The sequence below is a fragment of the Marmota flaviventris genome, chromosome 5 (genome assembly GCF_047511675.1).
Source record: "Marmota flaviventris isolate mMarFla1 chromosome 5, mMarFla1.hap1, whole genome shotgun sequence".
Taxonomy (NCBI): Eukaryota; Metazoa; Chordata; class Mammalia; order Rodentia; family Sciuridae; genus Marmota; species Marmota flaviventris.
The window spans coordinates 40124936-40141532 of record NC_092502.1 but is presented as its reverse complement, the minus strand read 5'-3'; the positions used below and the strand labels follow the sequence as shown (position 1 = coordinate 40141532).

The window sequence follows — 16597 nt, the reverse complement described above, 5'->3', positions numbered from 1 at the left end:
CTGTCTTTCCACAGCGCCGCCTCTCGGCTGGAGGGCGCGCAGCGCGGACAGAGCCAGAAAGGCATGCCCTTGCCAGGTTTGTGCCAAACGAGAGTTTGCGTTCAAGGGCAGCGTCTCAGTCTCGGGATCCTTGGGTGTGGTTTTGCTGCTGGGGCCACCGATACGTCCTGGACAGTCAGCTGCTGCCCCAGAGGGTTTACTCATGTCCGTCTTAATCTTTCCTAAATAATGCTATAACCTTCTGCATTCACGCACTTTATTCATTTATGCAGTCACTCATTTTTGTTGTGTGCCAGGCTTGTGCTAGATCTCACGGAGAGTGGGGGATGGATATGACCGAAAACAAAGAGGATGTAATACCATAAGGAAAGTGCATACTGGAAAAAAAGAAAGTGCTGCCTGAGGAAGTAAGTGACCTTTCAGCTTGCAGGTGAGAGTTGAAGACTGTTAACCTGAAGTTGAAGGAGTTAACCTGATGAAGAAGACAAGAGCTAAAAATATATTAGCAAAAGACGTGACAGCTCTTGTCCCTCATGGTGGTGCATGCCCGTAATCCCAGTGTCTGGGGTGACTGAGGCAGGAGGGTTGAAAGTTCAAGAAAAGCCTTTGAAATTTAGGGTAGACCCTCAACAATTTAGGGAGACGCTGTCTGAAAGCTAAAGCATCTTTGGGTTTAATCCCCAGTAGAAAGAAAAGAAGGAAGGAAGGAAGAAAGGAAGGAAGGAGAGAGAAAGAAAGAATTTTATACAAATATATATTTATATATAATATATTTATTTAGAAAGAAAGAAAGATTTTTATATAAATATATTATATATTTATTTATTTATTTTTCCCTCCCCTCAACATTGCCTGCCCTGGGAAGGGTTAGGGAAAATCAGATATGAATGCCTGGGTTTCCATTGATGATCTGACTTACTTGGTCAGTTTTTCGTTTTATTTTTAGTTACAACAGTATCTTTATTTTATCTTTATGTGGTGCTGAGGATCGAACCCAGTGCCTCATGCATGGTAGGCGAGCACTCTACCTCTGAGCCACAACCTCAGCTCTGTTTTTGTTTTTTTAACTGGAGATTGACCCAGGGGCACTTTAACACTGAGCTATATAACCCTAACCCTTTTAATGTTTTATTTTGAGACAGAGTCTCCCTAAACTCTTTAAAACCTCACTAAGTTGCTGAGGCTGGCCTCCAACTTGCAATCATGTTGCCTAAGCCTCCTCAGTGGCTGGGTTTACAGGCCTGTGCCATACCCCGCAGCATTGGAGATTTTTAAGCTTCCTAGGAGACCCTGAAATAGCCAAGATTGGGAATTAATGGTCTGGTGGAACACATACCCAAGATTTTGCAGAAAGCTGTCATGAAGTTGGGGAAGAATCTCTCATTTTTACCCTACATGTGACTGTACTGCTATTTACTTTCTTACACCTAAATAGAAAAGCACTATACCTTTTTTTTTTTTTTTTGGTACTGGGGATTGAACTCAGGGGCACTTGACCACTGAGCCACATTCCCTGTCCTATTTTATATTTTATTTAGAGACAGGGTCTCACTGAGTTACTTAGCACCTCACCGTTGCTGAAGCTATCTTTGAACTCTTGATCCTTCTGCCTCAGCCTCCCAAGCTGCCGGGATTATAGGCGTGCGCGCCACCATGCTGGGCAAAAGTACTATATCTTTATTGTGGCAGTTGTGTGGATGTATACATTTGTTAAAATTCATTGAATTACACTTAAGTTAATTTTTGCGGTACTAGGAACTGAAACCAGGGCCTCATGCATGTTAAACCCTCTACCACTGACCTACATCCTCTGCCTATTTTACTTTGACACAGGATCTAAGTAAATTGCCCAGGCAGGCCTCAAATTTGTGATCTTCCTGCTTCAGTCTTCTGAGTAGCTGGGATTACAGGGGTGTGCCACCATGCCTAGCAAACTATACAGTTTGAATTGATGTTTTATTCTATATAAAATTTAATATCAAATAAAGATGATTTTTTTAAAAAGTAAAATAAAAATAGTGTAAGGTTAAGGTTCCAAGGTGAGTTCTGGCTCTCACCCTTAGGGCAGTTGCCTGCCTGTGTGAGCGGTGAGCTGAATTGAAGAGGGATAGACTGGAGAGTTTGGCACCCTGCCAAGGGTAAGGAAGGACTGAAACAATATTACCAGATGGACGCCAAGGAGGGACAGGTACCAGAGCTACATAAGTTGCTGCCATGTAGGCTATAGGGAAGGATATGGATTTCAGTCTAAGAGAAATAGGAAAACAAGCCACCTGGGGTCCTGTTGTTCCAGCTGTTCTGCTGCTCCAGAGGCTGAGGTGCCAGCCTAGAGAACATAGCAGGAGCTTTTTCAAAACAAAACAAAAACAAAAATAGAAAACCACTAGTGACTTAACCAGTGGAGACAAGATATGGTCAGATTCCAGATGTATTCTGGGGAAAGCTCTCAAAACAAACTGATCAATTGGCTGTAAGCTGTGAGGGAAAGGGAAGAAGAAAGATGACCCCCAAGCTTTTTTAAAAAATATTTTTATTAGTTATTGATGGGTCTTTATTTATTTATATGTGATGCTGAGACTTGAACCCAGTGCCTCGCACATGCTAGGCAAGCGCTCTGCCACTGAGCCACAACCCCAGCCCAGACTCCCAGATTTTGAACAGAGCTATAGTTTGATTGTCATAATGTATGGAGATGAGAAAGGCATGGGAGCAGCATTTGGTGGGGAAGGAAAGAAATGAGCAATTCTGTTTTAGTCGTGAGATGCTTGAGATGCCTACTACACTTCCAGGAACTTATGGCTATATAAGGTGTTATATGAATCTGGAGTACACGGGAGAAATAGAAGTGGGAGAGAAGTGGGTTACTAACAATTTGTTTTTAAGTATAGTACAGCCATGGACTGGTGAGATCATGCAGAGGGAATGGAAGTAGCTCAATTTGAATATTGCTTGGTCACAGAATTAATGTTAATAGGTGGAACAGATTTTTTTTTTTTTTGGTACTGAGTATTAAACTCAGGGGCACTCAGCCACTGAGCCACATCCCCAGCCCTATTTTGTATTTTATTTAGAGACAGAGTCTCACTGAGTTGCTCAGTACCTCGCTTTTGTTGAGGCTGGCTTTGAACTCATGACCCTCCTGTCTCAGCCTCCCATGCCATTGGGATTACAGGCATTGCCAGCGCGCCCAGCTGGAACAAATTTTTTAATCACATACTCAAATTTCTTGAAGAAAACAGACACTCAGGAAACACACTTAGTCCTATATCACTCATCTTGCTAGAACTAGAATCTAGGCATGATACCTAGATCTAGGCTCATTTGAAGATACTTTATTTCTAACACCCCTCTGAGAGAACCCATTAACAAGGCAATTCTCACTGCCATAATAATTTATGTCCACAATACATTGGTGGTTAATTCACATTACTTCTCTGTCCTGCGAGAAGCTGCTACTGTCTCGAATATGTCACTTAGAGCAAACAGCCCTGACTTCCAAAGCAGATTTTGATTCTGACTCAGTTCTGAGAAACTTGTAATCGTCTGTTTTTAATACCAATGGTGATAATTAATCAGACTAAAAAACTCACTGGGTGACATGGTTGAAGATGTCCTATTTAAATGACCATATTTGTCAGTCATTTAGCTCACATACATGTCAAAATTCCTAAAAAGATTTTAAATTTTTCTGAACACGAAAAGATTCCATTTCCATCTGATATTATTCAACATACTGAAGCAAATAATCAGGGGGATGTCAATCAACTGTAGAGAAAAAGTGGCAACAACAGGTATCTTACAGGTCTTCTTTTTTTTTTTTTTTCTTTTCTTTTTTTTACTTTACATCTCTATTCCTTTTTTTTTTAAATTTTTAAAAATTCTTTCTTTATTTGTTTTAGTCATACATGACAGCAGAATGAATTTTGACATATAATACATACATGGAATACATCATATTGTCTATTCTATTCTGCTGCCCTTCGTATCCTCCTTACTCCTCCCCTCCTCTCCCATCCTTTCTCTCTATCCAATCTAATGTGACACACTTCTTATTTCTTTTTCTCATTACAACATCATATATGTATTCTGTATAACAATGAGGTTCTCCTTCCATCTTCCGTGCAACTCCCCTTCTCCCTCTTTTTCCCTCTCACCTCTCTTCCCTATTTAGTGGTAGTCTTCTTCTCATGCTCTTCTTCCCTATTCCATTTTGAGCCACCCCCCTTATATCAGAGAAGACATTCGGCATTTGTTTTTTTGGGGATTGGCTAATTTCACTTAGCATAATCTGCTCTAATGCCATCCATTTGCCTGCAAATGCCATGATCTTGTTATTTTTTTAGTGCTGAGTAATATTCCATTGTCTTACAGGTCTTCTTGATATATAAATTTATGTGGGAGGCCATCCTTGCACATGATTTGAGTTACCTCCCTGGCTGGGTGAGAGACCCTTAGACACAGCTGTGTCAGAGCTTTCCCCATCCTTCTCCAGGTCCGATTGAGGGCTAATCATCCCCTCGACCTTAGGACGCTGCCCCTCTTAATCTTCATTGGATGGGATTTTCCCCAGAATCTTTTGTTCCCCTCCCTGGCGTGTTCTCTCTCCTCTTCATTAAACTTCGCTACCACATTAGGTGGCTGGAGGCTGGAGCTAGGAGGAGCCATCTTGGAGCTGGTTTAAAGGTAATTAGAGTCTTGTCTCTTTAATTCAAAACTCCCTAGCGGTTCCTCACGTCTTCAACCTTCATTCACGAAGCCAGAGTGGGTCGAAGTCTAAAAATTTGATAATGAAACACACTCTTATTTAGTTGCTGAGGGTCTTGCTAAAATGCTTAGGCTGGCCTCAAACTTGTGATCCTCCTGCCTCAACCTATCCATCACTGGGATTACAGGAATGCATCACCATGCCTACCCCCTACTTTTTTTTTAATTTAAGGAAACAAAAGTGGTAAACATGCAATTCAAGATCACTAGTGTTTTCCTAGGGATTAAGGGGATGACAAGTCTAAGGATGCTTTATATTTCTCTCTAAATTCATTTTGAAATCAGAAAATGTGTATGCTTGTAATCTTAATCTCAAACCAAAGGAATAGACTTAAATTATTCTGTTATTCTGGTTTAAAATAAAATTATACAAAATAAGACTTAGTGAGCAATAAAAAATAAAGTATGTGTTTTTAATATCATGAGTATTAACCAAATAGACCATACAAAAATCTGTAAAAAAAAAAAAAAAAAAAAAAAAAAGTAGTACCAAATGATTTAATACTCAATTCATTTTTTTTTTCATTTTATTTTTAGGATGGTTTCATTTTTCAGGACAGAATGACACGAATACAAGAAACAATCTTCAGGGTTGGCTGAGACCACATTTATCTGCTCTCTCAAAAGCATTAGCTCAGGCCCCAAAAGAGGAATTACAAATCTGAGAAGTTAGGGAAAAGATATATAGACTAGGGATTCTAATTAAACAAGGAAAATCATTAATGACATTGGTACTCTATTTTTCATAGTAATACTAATACAAATGTAACATTTTCAAATCAAGGAACCTGTCATTCCTTTCCTATTGGCTTTATAATCCCTATGAAATAAAATTATATAAAGGTGTAAACTCATATGCCTCTTTTAGAGACACTGCAATATAGAAGAGTAATTGGTTTTTTTGTAAGCTTCTTCTGAGTTCTGCAGGCTTCATGGTACTTCAGAGCCCCAGTAATCGAGCAGTTCATGACAGAAGATAAAAGTGAAAAAGTAGACACAGAGATCTGTGAAGACTTCGCCCATTTTGCTATAGGTATCCATTGATCGATTTATCACTTCAGCAGGAATTCCAGATAATAGAAGTGCTGCTGTCAATACTGTTGTCTTTATTTTCTTTTCACTCTGTAAAGACAAAGATTCAAATTAACTTTACATCTTTCAGCAGACTATATAAACTCTATAAAACATGATGAATTCTGCAATTTTTGCCTAACTGGTTTAGAGCTTGTTAAGAAAGTTTTAAAACAATATGCTAGCATTTACTGAGAATATAACAGGCAAATCAGTAAACTAGAGGCAATAGCAGGTAAGATTCTATCAAAAAATTTTAAAAGGTGTCATCTTGGAAACAAGACACAATTTGAAATATACATGATACCACAAGGCAAAAAACAGGAAAATCATTATTAGTTAGGACTTCAATAACTGCTAAATGAATGACACGGACAATGTGGCATTAGGGCTCATAGGAGATAGAAATTGCTCCAGTTTTCTGTAAATAAAGGAATAATTCTAGAGGAGGTAGAAAACAGGCCTTCAAGAAGGAGCAGCACTTAGATTGGTAGAAATAAGATGAGAAATCTTATTTTAAGTCTCATGATAACAAAAGCCAGAGGCAGAAGAATGCTGATCATATTGGAGACCACTGAGTAATTTGTAACCATATCACAGGAACATCCTTAAAGGTCCTACATGATATGCAAAGAAATTCACACCTGATTACATGCACAACAGGATATCATCGGACAAGAATACTTTTGGGGGAAGAGAGAACATTTATTTTCTCATTTTTTAAAAAAAATTCAAAGTTGCTTTTTTAAAAAAAGTTATTGATTGGTATCAAGAAAACCACTCACATGGTTCAATAATTTTAGAAATATAAAAAGTTATGCCAGATATGGTGGTGCACCTGCAGTCCCAACTATTCAGGAAGCTCAAGTGGGAGGATGGCTTCAGCCCAGGAGTTCAAGACCAGCCTGGGCAACATAGAGGGACCATGTCTAAAAATAAATACATAAAAATTAAAAATAAAAGTTATAATTAACTAAGACAAATGAAGCCCATGTCCACCAAGACACAGAGAAAGTTTCTTAGAAGTAAAACTTTGATTTTAGTCAAAATGACCCAAAACTGGGAACAGCCATGATATCCATCAACAGGAAATCAAATAAACAGATGGATTTATTCGTACTCCTGATTTATCACTCACCAAAATCAAAGGGAATCAACTATAAATATACTCAAAAACTTGATGAATCTCAAAAATATCATGTAGAATTAAGGAAGGCTTATAAAAACACAAAAAGGAATAAATGATCCTATTAATTATTAAAACAGGTAAAACTAATTTATGGTGGGAAAAAGAAAATTAGACCTTTGTGGGAGAGGAACTGGGAGTGCCTGGAAAGGGACACAATCAAACTTTCAGGGATGATACAAGGTTCTAAACCTTGAGTTTTGCAGGTTGTCAGAACTTATCAAATGGTTCACTTAGAACATGCACATTTCCTTTACAAAAAGTTAACCTTAAATAAAAAGAACCAGCTAGTCAGTCTCAGCAACTTAGCAAGACCTTGTCTCAAAATAAAAAATAAAAATAAACTAGGCATAGTGGTGTACGCCTGAATCCCAGCAGCTCGGGAGGCTGTGGCAGGAGGATCACAAGTTCAAAGCCATCCTCAGCAATTTAGCAAGGCCCTAAACAACTCAGAGACTCTGTTTCTAAATAAAATACAAAGTAGGGCTGAAGATGTGGCTCAGTGGTAAGACATCCCTGGGTTCTATCCCCCATGCAAAAACAAAACAAAACAAAAAAGAACCAGCTGGATAAGGGGATGTTCACCTATAATCCCAGTGACTAAGGAGGCTGAGGAAAGAGGATTATAAATTCGAGGCCAGTCTCAGCAATTTAATGAAGTCCTAATAACTGAGCTAGAGTCTGTCTCAAAATAAAAAATTTAAAAAAGGATTGGGAATATAGCTTAGTGGTAAAGCACCTCTAGGTTTAATCCCCAGTAAACCCCCCCTAAAAAAATAAAAAGAACCATAAACATTGACTTGGAGTTAATGATATGTTAGAGGGGTGAAGTATACAGATATGTACATCTATAACATACTTTGAAATACAGCAAGAAAAATAAGATGGATTTGTTTTTGTTTGTTTTTTTAAAGAGAGAGAGAGAGAGAGAGAGAGAGAGAATTTTTTATTATTTATTTTTTAGTTTTCAGCGGACACAACATCTTTGTTTGTTATGTGGTGCTGAGGATCGAACCCGGGCCGCACGCATGCCAGGCAGCGCGCTACCGCTTGAGCCACATCCCCAGCCCCAATAAGATGGATTTGAAAATAGAATTCTATACATGACAAATATAATGAGAGGTTAATTACAGAATCTACATAGTAAGGATAGTGTTCACTGCACAATTCTTTCATTTGTGTGTTTAAAAACTACTGCAGCATCTGGGCATATTGGCACATGCATGTAATCCCAGCTCCTCCAGAGGCTGAGGCAGAAGGATTCTAAAATTTGAGGCTAACACAGGAAGTTTAACTTAGACCCAGTCTCAAAGTAAAAAATAAAAAGGACTGGGGTTGGGAATGTAGCTAAGAGGTAGAGTGCCCTTGGATTCAATCCCCAGCACCACAAAGAAATGGAAAAAAACCTACCATAACAAAACAGGCAGGGTGAGGCATGCCTGTAATCCCAGTGGCTGGGAGGCTGATTGCAAGTTCAAAGCCAGCCTAAGCAATTTAATAAGGCCCTAAGCAACTTAGTGAGACCTGTCTCAAAATTAAAAAAATAAAAAGGGATGGGATGTGGCTCAGTGGTTAAGCACCCCTGGGTTCAATCCCTGGTAACAAAAAAAAAAAAAAAAAAAGAAAGAAAGAAACCACTATAACAAAATGTTGTTTTGTCGAAAGTGTAAAAGTCTCCCTTTCTTGTTTCTCCCCCATTTCCTAGTAATCTATACACAGCTCTATTACTACTACTGTTAATACTATTACTGTTAATAGTTTCATGAATATATAAACAAAATCAAATATGAATTATTTTGCATCCTTTTCACACACAAAAAAAAGGAGTATGCTTCAGATCATATTTCTACACTTTTTATTTTTCTCTTTTAATATTTCTTGGACAGCTTACCACTATGACTATAGGGAAAACTTCTTTTGTGTGTTTATGGTGCTGAGGATCAAACCCAGGGGCTTGTGTATGCTAGGCAAGTGCTCCAACTCTGAGCTACATCCCCAATGCAAGAATGAACTTCTAGGCCAATGCTTTAATTACAATGATATTTCTTTCTTTACTCTTTTACTTTCTGTATTTGACAAGTTTGAGCTTCAAAACACAAATATTTTAAATCCATCAAAACCAAAAACAGATCTATTGGCCCATTAGAAATGACTAAGCATGGGGTGAATCCCTGTAATCCCAGCAGCTGTGGAGGCTGTGGCAAGAGGATCAAGAGTTCAAAACCAGCCTCAGCAATTTAGTGAGGCCCCAAGTGACTCAGCAAGACCCTATCTCTAAATAAAATATAAAAAAGGCTGGGGATATGGCTCAGTGGTTGAACACCCCAGTTCTAAAGAAAAAGAAATGACTAAGCAGGGCTGAGGGTATTACTCAGTGGTAGAGCACTGTCTAGCATGCATGAGGCCCTGAGTTGGATCCCAGCACCACCCATACAAAAAAAATGGCTAAGCAAACAGCCAAGTAGTAATTTTTCAGCCAAAAAAAAAAAAAAAACTCAAAGATAAAGTGCATTGTTACCAAGTGTTCAATAAGGGGCATAGTAAGATAGTCAAAATAATTTTATTTTATCTTTGTGTTTATTTTTTAGGTGTAGATGGACACAACACAATGCCTTTATTTTTATGTGGTGCTGAGGATCGAACCTGGGTCCTGCCAGTGCTAGGCAAGCGCTCTACTGCTGAGCCACAATCCCAGCCCTCAAACCAATTTTAAAAATTTATTTCCTTTATTATAAATAAAATGAATTACTAAAGTTAATTAGTAATTAAATTGAACACTTTTCTTAGACAAGTACTATTAATACTACCCTAAGGACCTCAAACCACATGGACCAACATTTTTGTAAAATATAATGAAAGTGTATGATAATATAAAAAGTACTACGAAAATTCCTGATTATTCACTTTATTATTTTGGGGGAGTACCAGGGACTGTAGATGTATACACAGTCTTATGGGGCTCAAGTTGCCTGATATCCAAGATAACTTTATTTGTCTGACCAAGTTTTATGTGAGTTTTGTTTTTGTTTTTTTAACTCAGGGGCAGTGGACCACTGAGCCACATCCCCAGCCCTATTTTGTATCTTATTTAGAGACAGGGTCTCACTAAGTTGCTTAGTGCCTCGCTTTTGCTGAGGCTGACTTTGAACTCACAATCTTCCTGCCTCAGCCTCTTGAGCAGCTGGGACTGATCGCTCCATTTTGAACTTAATACATCTTGAGACATAATTAGTTTGAAGATCAGCACTGGCAGGCAAACCATACTTTGAGCATTACTGATTCAGAACACAAGTAGAACCAAGTGTTTTGTTTTGTTTTGGTTTGGTTTTGGTACTGGGGATTGAACCCAGAGGCACTTAACCACTGAGCCACATCCCCAGCCTTTTTTATTTATTTTGAGATGAGGTCTCACTAAGTTGCTTAGGGCCTCATTAAGTTGCTGAGGGTGTTTCTGAACTTTCCATCCTCCTGCCTCAGCTTCCTGCGCTGCCGGAATTACATACGTGAGCCACTGTGCCCAGCAGGACCATTTTTTTTTTAAGTTCTTAAAATTAGCTAGTCATGAATCAATCTAAATATATCACCAAACTTAGAAAAGATTTTAATTTACCTTGGGAAAATATTTGTACAGTCCCATGTACGCAAGTTGTAAAGTAAGAAATGGAGCAAATATGGACTGTGAAGATAAAAGATAAAATTAAATATTTCCAACATAATCATTCAAACCACAATAAATCAAACAGAAGCTATAAAATTCCAAGCAAAAAACTACAATAAAATACTAATTTAGTGCTGAAAGTTATATAGTTCTTTCAATTTCCCCAAAAGTCTTCTCTCATAAAAATTTACTTTTTAAAAATTATTTAAGAGTATAAACTAGAGCTAGATACATAATAATACATCATGAATTTCCTTCACCTAGAAGAAACTGACAACCTGAAGCATACCTAAAAGGCCCAACACTCAAAACATACACCATTCATTCCTTAGACTTTGGGGCAAAGAATAACTCAGATGGCTACCATCTTGGGCCCTCAAATTAGGAGCTATTCACACTATAGATAAAATGACTTGATGATCTGGCTTCTTAGGCAAAATGGAAAAGATCAAAGTAACATTTAATTTACACAATTATTTCTAAAGTTAAAAATATTATGAAGGGAACCAAGGAGCAAAGATCATTAGGTGGCATATTATAGTGAGAGCAGTGAGAACTAAACAATTGAGAAGTTCATAGTGAAGAAAACCAAAGCAAAAAAAAAAAAAAAGCTCCTGAAAAAACGAGGCACAAAAATGAGATGATGCTTTAAAAGCATGAAAGCACAGAGTCCTTTAGATAAGAGAGATAAAAGCAGCTACCTAGCTCACTAAATGTTAAAAGCATCATCAATCTTTGCTATAATTTATTATCAGGGAGAAAAAAAATCAGATCTGTTGATTATAACTAAAGCAACATTTGCATAAAAAGATTTTCAAAAACTGTTTTGCTTAATGATATAAATCTTAATTACCTGGAAAATTTGTTTATGTGCCTGATATATGGTAGATATTCTTAAAATGTCTATTGAACGGAAATAGTTCTAAGAACAAGATGCGAGTGAACTATGAGCTATGCTTTTCTGCAGCCTTCCACTACTGTAAAATAACAGGACCACATCATGGTACAAAAAAGGCCTGTCATACTACTTCAACATTATGAAAATGTTGAAATACCTTTTGACACACAGAAAAAATTTACTTCATATTCAGGAACTCTATACTATTTGGAACTTAATAATTAATAGACTTTCTATATTGGCACTTAACCCTTTGGTTCTAGTATGAAACTGCCTGGATTTAATCTCAGCTGTCACTTAGATGCTGTGTGACCTTGGGCAAGTGATTTAACCCGAGTCTTCATTCCTTTACAGATTTAAATGATATCTAGTTCATAAAGGATGAAAATTAAGTAAGTTATTACTAGCAAAGCACTTAATGGTAGCTGGCATAAAGAACACCTTTAATAATTATTAATAGGCTCTCATTCTGTAACTATGGTGAATAATGAAGTTTATATAATACACCTCCAAATAGCTCCATAAATCTGGTAGATATTATCTTAATATTGGCAATTAATCCTGTGAATTAAAAGTATATAGCCAACTTGCATTTTCCAAATTTAGTTAGTTTATAGCTCTTTCCTTACCAAATATTTGCAAACAAAAGCTCTGACACCAAGAGCAAGAAGAGCACATCCCACCAATCTAAATATTCGAAAAGAGTCAAATTCTTCTGATGCACTTCCATCATCTGGATTGGGCTTTTCACTGATCAACTGTTTCCGTAATTTCATTGCTTCTTCAAATCTGGAAAGGTACTGTTCTAGGCCATGGCGAGAACCCCTCTGGATAGTATCCGTGGTCAGGTCCCCTCTGTTTCGCTGTCGGAGCTCAAGGTTGATATCATTACTGCACTCCGGTGGTTTAATAAAAGAGTCCAGTTTGTCTCCCAGCTGGGTCCCCTTTACCTCCACAACACCACCCTGCTGGTCAGTTGTTCCTGGACTGACCGAGTCACCCAGCACTACTCGCTTTGAAACGGAAGGAATGCTGAGGGAGTTCAGTTTATCACTGTCCTGCTGCTTTGATTTTGCTTGACTTTCCTCTTCTAAGGGGGAAAAAAATTAAAAGCCTTTTGTTATTACACACGCCTTATGTGTTAATATTTTTAAAATATGTTGCTGCAGCTAAAACTTGACAGTCACTGAATCAAAATACTGATTTTGCATAAAATAAAAACAAGTTCCTCTTTCTATACCATCAAACTATATCACCCAAGAGTATTCCTGCAGAGGAAATAATCCAAACTTTGTGGGTAGGAGATAGGACTAAAAAACAAACTAGGAAAGATAATCAAGGATGGAAGAAGCTGTCAAGACCAACTTTTCATGGATAACATATTCCAGAAATATGACTGCATTGGTTGCACTAGCTTATTTGGTTAAAAATACAAAGCCATTAAAGATTTTTAAGATCTGAATTTTAAAATAAAATTTCTGAATCCAGAGCTCTGTGAGCATAGGGTGTGGCATAGCCTACAACTATTATTAGGCAGCCATTAGGGCAGCCATTAGTAAGTACTTACATAGTTTTAGGATGCTGCTGATTCAAAACAACAACAACAAAAAAAATAGAAATAAGTTTCAAAACAAAAGAACAAAATACAGAAAGATACTAAGTAGTTGGGTGCAGTGGCACACCTACAATACAGGGAGGCTGAGGCAGGAGGATTATAAATTCAAAGCCAGCCTCAGCAACTTGGCCAGACTCTGCTCTAAATAAAATGTAAAAAAAAAAAAAGCTGGGGATGTGGCTCAGTGGTGAAGCACCCGTGGTACCAAAATGTGTGTATATATATAAATATTATATATAACACATATATATAACATACATGTTACTTATTATATATAATGTCATATATAATAAATAATGCTCTGAGAAAGAAAGAAGATCCTGATATTAACCATTAATGGAAAAACCTTTCTTCTAATGGTGCTCCTACATCTCATTTGAACTGTCTGAAGTTGACACTACCCAAGCCTCACAGAAGTCACGAAGATCTAAGGAGCTTGCAAAAACTGACTAAGGCAATCACTTAAGAGCACACTTAAAATTTAAACTTAGACAATATTAGGGCATTCTAAGTGTTCAATTATATTCACTTCAAAAGCATTTATTGGACAAGTCTTTGGGTGAGAATGTACTTTCCTTTAGAGTGAAATGTGGTTCCCGAAACAAACCGCAGTAACCTCATCTAATGAGAGAAAAATCTCAGGTGAGGATGTCGCACCTGTTGGGTCTATAAAAGATGATCACTTTTTCCCCCACCTCTTCTAGAAGGTCTGTTGGTCACAGTATTAAGAGCACTGAACACCGACACCAAGATATGAGTCCCCGATCCACGTAAGATGGACGAGCAGGCAGTTTATAAAGACAAGAGTTATACAGCAAAAGGCAATAGAAAGTAGACGCCGGGAAGGCAATGGAAGGAAAAGCATTTGTAACAGATGGAAACGAAAACAATTGGCCTGAGGGGCGCGGTGGACAGGTCAGTCTGGGGATGAAGTGTACGCCCTTCAAGAAAGGCGAGAGAGTAACGGGGCGGAGGGACTCAGGGGCCAAGGCTTTGCACCGGGTGGGGACAGTCTCAGCAAAGCTCCGGGGAAACTGCGCGGAGTGACTAGGTCCGTCCTGGAGCTAAGGAGTGAGAACGGGGGCGGGGGGGAGGGCATCACTTAAACGGGCAGGAGCAGAATGGAGGTCAGTGAGCAGGGTTTGGTCCACAACATCAGTGCAGTGGAGGAGGGAGGGCAGAATGATCCTGAAGACCGTAAGGGGTGGGAAACCGAGGCTCTCACCCGCGCCGCTCCCGGGCCTGTGAAAGCCCATGATGCGGTTGATGCGCTGCTCCGAGTTCATGAGCAGCTTTCTCCGCCGAAGCTCCGCCCGACGCTGGGAAGCAGACATGCCTGAGCCCGCCGAGGCCCCGGGTCTGTCCCCGCCGTCGGTGGCCACGGTCACCGGCTCCATCCTTCCTCCACAGTGTGGGAGATCTGGCAGTGGTGAGAGAGGAGGTGTCGGCGCGGATGACTTAGGGCCGCAGAAAGCACGTCACCCTCCCACGGTAGATCCGCCCCCCAGCGCGGTGCCAGAGTCGGCCGGCTGAGCACGCGCGGCCCGAGGGACCGCGCACAGGCTCTGGCCGCCATCTTGGGTGAGGGCAAAGAGGGCACGCATCCCTACCCGCCTTGGCTGGCTCTCACTTACTTGCCTTCCCCGCTGTTGAGTCCCCACTGCTGTTCATGCGGAGGTCAAGAAAACCAGCACTCGGCCTGACGGGTGGGCAAGGACGTCAGTGAGGAGCGGGTTCATACTACATTATTGCCAGGAAGCAAAATGGAGATTGCAGCGTCAGGCGCCTGTCTCCAGCCCTTCTGCGGTCGGCTCGCCGGCTGGGAAATACGTAACTGCGGGAGCGACGCCTGGGGGAGCATTGACTGGGATTTGTTGGGGGGTGCCGATTCTCATCCCTTTTTCCGGAAACACGCCCGGTTTCTTCTAGGCTTATTTTCTTGTTCAAATGAGGTTTTCCCAAGAAAGCTTCCATGTCCATTCTATCTAAATTAACAGAACTCTGAGTGTGTGTTTGGTACCGGGGATTGAACTCAGGGGCACTCGACCACGGAGCCACGTCCCCCGCCCTGTTTTGTGTTTTATAGACACATGGTCTCACTGTGTTGCTTAGCACCTCGCTAAATTGCTGAGGCTGGCTTTGAACTCGCGGTTCTCCCGCCTTAGTCTCCTGAGCCGCTGGGATTACAGCGCACAGCACTCTGTGTTCCCTTGTTTTGCGTTATGTTTCTCCTTCACTCTCAATCACCTCGCGTGCTAAGTGTACTAATTTTGTTTGTGTCTCACTAGCTGGAATGCAAGCTTGCTGAAGGCAAGCCTTGTTTTGTCCACTGCTGAAGTTCCTAGAACAGCGAACGCTCGACAGGCCGACTTACTCCTCAGGCCCAATAGGCGCAACATTGAGGGCCCCTAGTAATTTGGGAGCCCACGAAAACGCTTCAATTTTAGTTTCTCTTAGTATCAGAGGAAACAATTATTATCGTATAATAACGAGCCAAATCTGAGTTATAGTCGTCTTTAATAGCAGCACAGTTATAAAATATTTTAAGTAAGTTTACATGGAGGCAGGAGCCCGCAGGCAAAATTGCCAATGTTAGGTAGGACTTCAGGACCCCAAAATGGCAGAGGCAGGGTTCATAGGAAGGACATGGCTGGAGGACAAGACAGAAAACTGGTCACGTCCCTGTTTACCTTAAGTCCTGTTACCATGACAACTCCCGCCACTGAGGATGTATCACCATGACAACGCCAGCCAGGTTTGGTATTTTAAAGTGACCAGTGGGGGTAAATTGGACAGTATTCTAATTAGGTTTTCTAAAGTAACCAATGGGGAAATTGGACAATAATCAGGTGTCATAAGGTAACCAGTGGGGGGGGGGGGGGGCAAATAGGGTAAGGTCTTCAATCAGGCCAGTATAGGGAAGGGAACACCTCATAGCTAAGCATATAAGACACTGATTTCCAGACATCAGGACCTTGAGTCTCTCTTGCTGGGCCCACTCTGCTACTTCCACCTTTAATAAATCGGTGCATTGCCTGTGACTTCTGTGTGTCTTGCTCAGTTCTTTCTTCTGCACACCAAGGATCTGGACCCTGACAATAACACCATGGGCCCAGGAAAATAAAAATGTAATCCTTGCATTCAGTAGTCAACTAAGTGAAAGACCCCATCAACACTTGCTAAGAGGGGAACTTGGCCAGGTCCCTGAGGCTCTAGTGTAAATCAGCCTGTTGGGCTCCTTGCAAGGAAACTTGCTACACTATTGAGATAGGAATCTGAGATTACCAACAGGAAAAGATAAATCGAGTCTCTAAAGTGAAGTGCCAGGACTGGGGATGTGGCTCTGTGCTAGAGTGCTTGCCTGTTGCCTGGTATGCACAAAATCTCAGGTTGAACCCCACCACC

General features: G+C 40.1%; 1 protein-coding gene and 1 long non-coding RNA gene across 2 annotated transcripts; one reads left to right on the top strand and one right to left on the bottom strand.

Annotated features, from left to right (window-relative positions):
- Positions 1 to 21: 21 nt before the first annotated feature.
- Positions 22 to 5381, top strand: LOC139705757 (uncharacterized). Its single transcript, XR_011707567.1, has 3 exons — positions 22 to 76; positions 297 to 407; positions 5302 to 5381. It is a non-coding gene; the product is annotated as an uncharacterized lncRNA (long non-coding RNA).
- On the bottom strand, positions 5284 to 14702 carry Camlg (calcium modulating ligand). Its single transcript, XM_027941063.2, has 4 exons — positions 14418 to 14702; positions 12207 to 12667; positions 10632 to 10697; positions 5284 to 5886 (listed from the first exon to the last, which is right to left on the bottom strand). The coding sequence occupies exons 1-4, from the start codon at positions 14587 to 14589 to the stop codon at positions 5695 to 5697; spliced, it is 891 nt and encodes a 296-aa protein (XP_027796864.1). The 5' UTR covers positions 14590 to 14702; the 3' UTR covers positions 5284 to 5694.
- Positions 14703 to 16597: the final 1895 nt, after the last annotated feature.

Excerpts from the sequence above, each read along its gene's own strand:
- Camlg (XM_027941063.2), bottom strand. The coding sequence starts at position 14,589 with ATGGAGCCGGTGACCGTGGCCACCGACGGCGGGGACAGACCCGGGGCC. Across the intron at positions 12,668-14,417 it reads CAGGCCCGGGAGCGGCGCGG|AAGAGGAAAGTCAAGCAAAA; the intron begins GTGAGAGCCTCG and ends TTTCCCCCTTAG. Across the intron at positions 5,887-10,631 it reads TGTACAAATATTTTCCCAAG|AGTGAAAAGAAAATAAAGAC; the intron begins GTAAATTAAAAT and ends TTGTCTTTACAG.